Source organism: Mytilus galloprovincialis, chromosome 1 (assembly GCF_965363235.1).
Source record: "Mytilus galloprovincialis chromosome 1, xbMytGall1.hap1.1, whole genome shotgun sequence".
In the NCBI taxonomy this organism is placed as follows: Eukaryota; Metazoa; Mollusca; class Bivalvia; order Mytilida; family Mytilidae; genus Mytilus; species Mytilus galloprovincialis.
The window spans coordinates 73,636,058-73,639,579 of NC_134838.1; the positions used below are offsets into that span (position 1 = coordinate 73,636,058).

General features: G+C 40.7%; 1 protein-coding gene across 1 annotated transcript; it reads left to right on the forward strand.

The window, feature by feature from the left end:
- Window positions 1-467: 467 nt before the first annotated feature.
- LOC143081178 (uncharacterized) lies at window positions 468-3,058 on the forward strand. Its single transcript, XM_076257429.1, has 3 exons — window positions 468-708; window positions 1,282-2,238; window positions 2,451-3,058. The coding sequence occupies exons 1-3, from the start codon at window positions 468-470 to the stop codon at window positions 3,056-3,058; spliced, it is 1,806 nt and encodes a 601-aa protein (XP_076113544.1).
- The last annotated feature ends 464 nt before the right edge of the window (window positions 3,059-3,522 follow it).

The following is a 3,522-nucleotide window of genomic DNA, read 5'->3' on the forward strand; positions in this document are numbered from 1 at the left end:
CAAGATATGAACCATTGGAAATTATGCGGGAAATAATTCTCTCTAGATTTTTCTTTCACCTAATATTGGCAACTTTTTTGTTAACAAAAAAACTATGAAAAAATAACAAGGATTTCATAAGATTTGGAAATATGGCTTTTTAAACAATATGTAATAAAAATATGAAAAGAAAAGTACGGGTTAGTGGGCAAATTTCTTTAATGTTAATACATAGATAAAACCAGAGGATTCCGTAAATCTGACAAAAATTCAAAAAATAGCGGAGCAAACATCCTTAATTTTCAGAATTTTACCATTTGAGCGGGAGTCAGTCAACGGGAGGGTTGGCAGGTACGTTTACTGTGCAATAGTCAACCAATTTAGAATCATGATAATTTATTGTGACCATAAAACTTTATCAGTGGTTTTTTATATATCAGTGGTGATATATAAAAAAGATAAAAATATTTTGTGATAGATTGGTGCTCATGACAACAATTTTGGTACAGGCCATGATAGAGTTCAACTTGATATACTCGACGGAAGAAGTGGAAGAACATCTCAGTAAGACCCACAGTGATGAGAGACGAGGAGAAGACCTGGACGAATGTGAGAAATTGTTAACACCAGATGAACCAAAAGAACAGTTTGATGAGTCAGACCTGAAGTTCCAAGAAGTGCAGGACGTAGTGAGAAAGGCAAGAGCAGGGTCAGCACCAGGACCAAATGGTATTTCATATAGGGTATATAAGAACTGTCCCAGACTGATCAGAAGGTTGTGGAAGCTATTAAAAGTAATTTGGAGAAGGAGAAAGATGACAGAGTAATGGTACAAGGCAGAAGGATGTTTTATACCAAAAGAAGAGAACTCCAGGAAAGTTGAACAGTTTAGAACCATCTCCCTATTGAACATTGAGGGGAAGATATTCCTGGCAGTTTTAGCAAGGAGAACGACGAGGTACCTGCTTGGCAACGAATATATAGACATCGCAGTGCCAGTCCAGAAAGGAGGCATGCCTGAAGTATCTGGTTGCATCGAACACACCAGCGTTATTACACAGATTTTAAGAGAAGCAAAGGAGAAGAAAAGTGACTTAGCAGTGTTTTGGCTAGATCTGGCTAATGCTTATGGGTCCATACCTCACAAACCAGTAGACCTGACATTGGAGAGGTATCATGTTCCACCAACTATCAGAACTATGCTGCGAGAGTATTTTGACAAGATTGAAATTAGGTTCACAGCTGGAGGCTTCACCACAGCTTGGCAGAGACTTGAAGTTGGAATACTAACGGGGTGTACAGTATCAGTAGTCTTGTTTGCAGCAGCAATGAACTTAATTGTAAAATCAGTAGAAAAAACAAGAAGAGGACCATTATTGTCATCAGGGGTCAGGCAACCACCAGTAAGAGCTTTTATGGATGATATGACAGTGACATCAAAAACAGTCATAGAGGGAAAATGGACTTTAGAGGTATTGGAAAGGATGATTAAGTGGGCCAGAATGAAGTTCAAACCAAGTAAATCTAGAAGTTTGATAGTGAGGAAAGGCAAAGTGCAAGATGAGACATTTGAGTTAGCAGGTGAAAAGATACCAACAGTTGGAGAGAAACCAGTGAAATGCCTAGGTAAAATGTTTGATGCAACACTAGCAGATATGGTAAACATGGGTGAAGTTCAAGTGCAATTGGTAGAATGGCTGACGAAGATAGACAAAAGTGGGTTCCCAGGAAGATATAAGGCCTGGATATATCAACATGGGGTCTTACCAAGAATATTGTGGCCATTACTAGTTTACGAGTTCCCATTGTCCAAAGTGGAGGCCTTAGAGAGAAAGATCAGTGCATGCCTTAGAAGATGGTTGGGTGTGCCAAGAAGTTTCAGCAGCATTGGATTGTACAGCACAGGAACAAAGCTACAATTACCAATGAAGGCATTGACAGAAGAGTATAAAGTTACAAAGACAAGACAGGTTATGACGTTGAGAGACAGCAAAGATGCTAAAGTGAGAGGAGCCAAAGTAAAGATCAGGACAGGAAGAAAATGGAAAGCAGAGGAAGCAGTTAATGAAGCTGAGACCAGACTAAAGCACAGTGTCATCGTTGGTGTAACAGCAGTTGGTAGACAGGGATTTGGTATGACAACAAAAACAAGGTGGGATACAGCAAATGAGAAGGGACGGAGGGAACTGGTGCAACAGGAAATACGACAGTTGGAAGAAGAGATTAGGAATGTTAAGGCAGTAGGAATGAAACAGCAGGGTAGTTGGTTGAATTGGCAAGGAGCTAGAAGCAGGGCTTTGACCTGGAGCGAGATTTGGAGTATGGAGGGATACAGATTGAGTTTTCTCTTAAGATCAGTGTATGATGTTTTACCAAGCCCATCAAACCTCTATACCTGAAGGGGTTGATAGAAGACCCAACATGCACCTTATGCAAAGACAAACCAGCATCTCTACAGCATGTGTTGTCAGCATGTCCAGTCGCACTGAAAGATGGAAGATATACATGGAGGCATGACAGTGTATTGAAAAAAATAGCAGCAAAGTTGGATACCACCAGGAGAAAGAAGAGAAAGATGCAGAAAAACATCACATTTGTAAATTTTGTGAGTGCTGGAGAAAAGAAAGACAACCAGGCAGAAGGTTTAGGGATACTTGGAACAGCATCAGACTGGCAGATGACAGCAGACATACATCAACGCATGAGTTTCCCAGCAGAAATAGCAGCAACATCGCTAAGACCAGATATAGTCATTTGGTCACAGGGAACTAAGCAGGCGGTCTTGCTGGAACTAACAGTCCCATGGGAATACAGAATAGAGGAAGCTTATGAAAGAAAGATGGCAAAATACCAGCAGCTAGTAGAGGATTGCAAACAGCGGGGATGGAGGACGTGGTGTATGGCAATAGAAGTCGGATGCAGGGGCTTTGCAGGACAGTCAATGTGGCGGGCACTTAGGACCTTGGGAGTGGTAGGAGCAGAGAGGAAGAAACTGATTACAGAAGTGTGTAGAGAAGCAGAAGTGGCATCACAGTGGATTTTGAGGAAAAGAGACGAAGTGTGGAAAAGTGCAAAGTGATAGAACAATGAACAGTTATTGTGTAAATAATGGACAGATATAGATATACAGAACAGCATTCAGTTACAGAAGAACAGCAATGACATCAGCTGAGACATCGGAGCCGTGTAGGCCATCCAGTTCCAGGTTCAGAGTGATCACATGAGCCGGCGTACCTCTGGAGGTTGTTGTGGAATAGCGCCGAAACAGCCAAGGAAGGAGGACTCCACCTGATGATGTAATTGGATCAGCATTCCTTTGATGTTTACAAGGTACTCTTAAAAAATGTAAACACCGTGCAAATAAGATATTGAAATTGAGGTATGTTAATATGTGCAGCTCACTTTTAGAAATCTTAAATCATCAAGCTTCCTAAATAGACTTTAGCATTCTACCACTGAAGGATTAGATTTAGTCCTGAAACAATACCATAACTTTGCAATGTACATGTACCTTGAGTTTCTTTTTATGTAAATACCTAACCA

Bases quoted from the DNA above. Each gene is read 5' to 3' on its own strand.
- LOC143081178 (XM_076257429.1), top strand. From the start codon at position 468: ATGACAACAATTTTGGTACAGGCCATGATAGAGTTCAACTTGATATAC. The intron at 709-1,281 runs GTATTTCATATA...CGGGGTGTACAG, and splicing joins GTCAGCACCAGGACCAAATG to TATCAGTAGTCTTGTTTGCA. The intron at 2,239-2,450 runs GTAGTTGGTTGA...ATGTGTTGTCAG, and splicing joins AGTAGGAATGAAACAGCAGG to CATGTCCAGTCGCACTGAAA.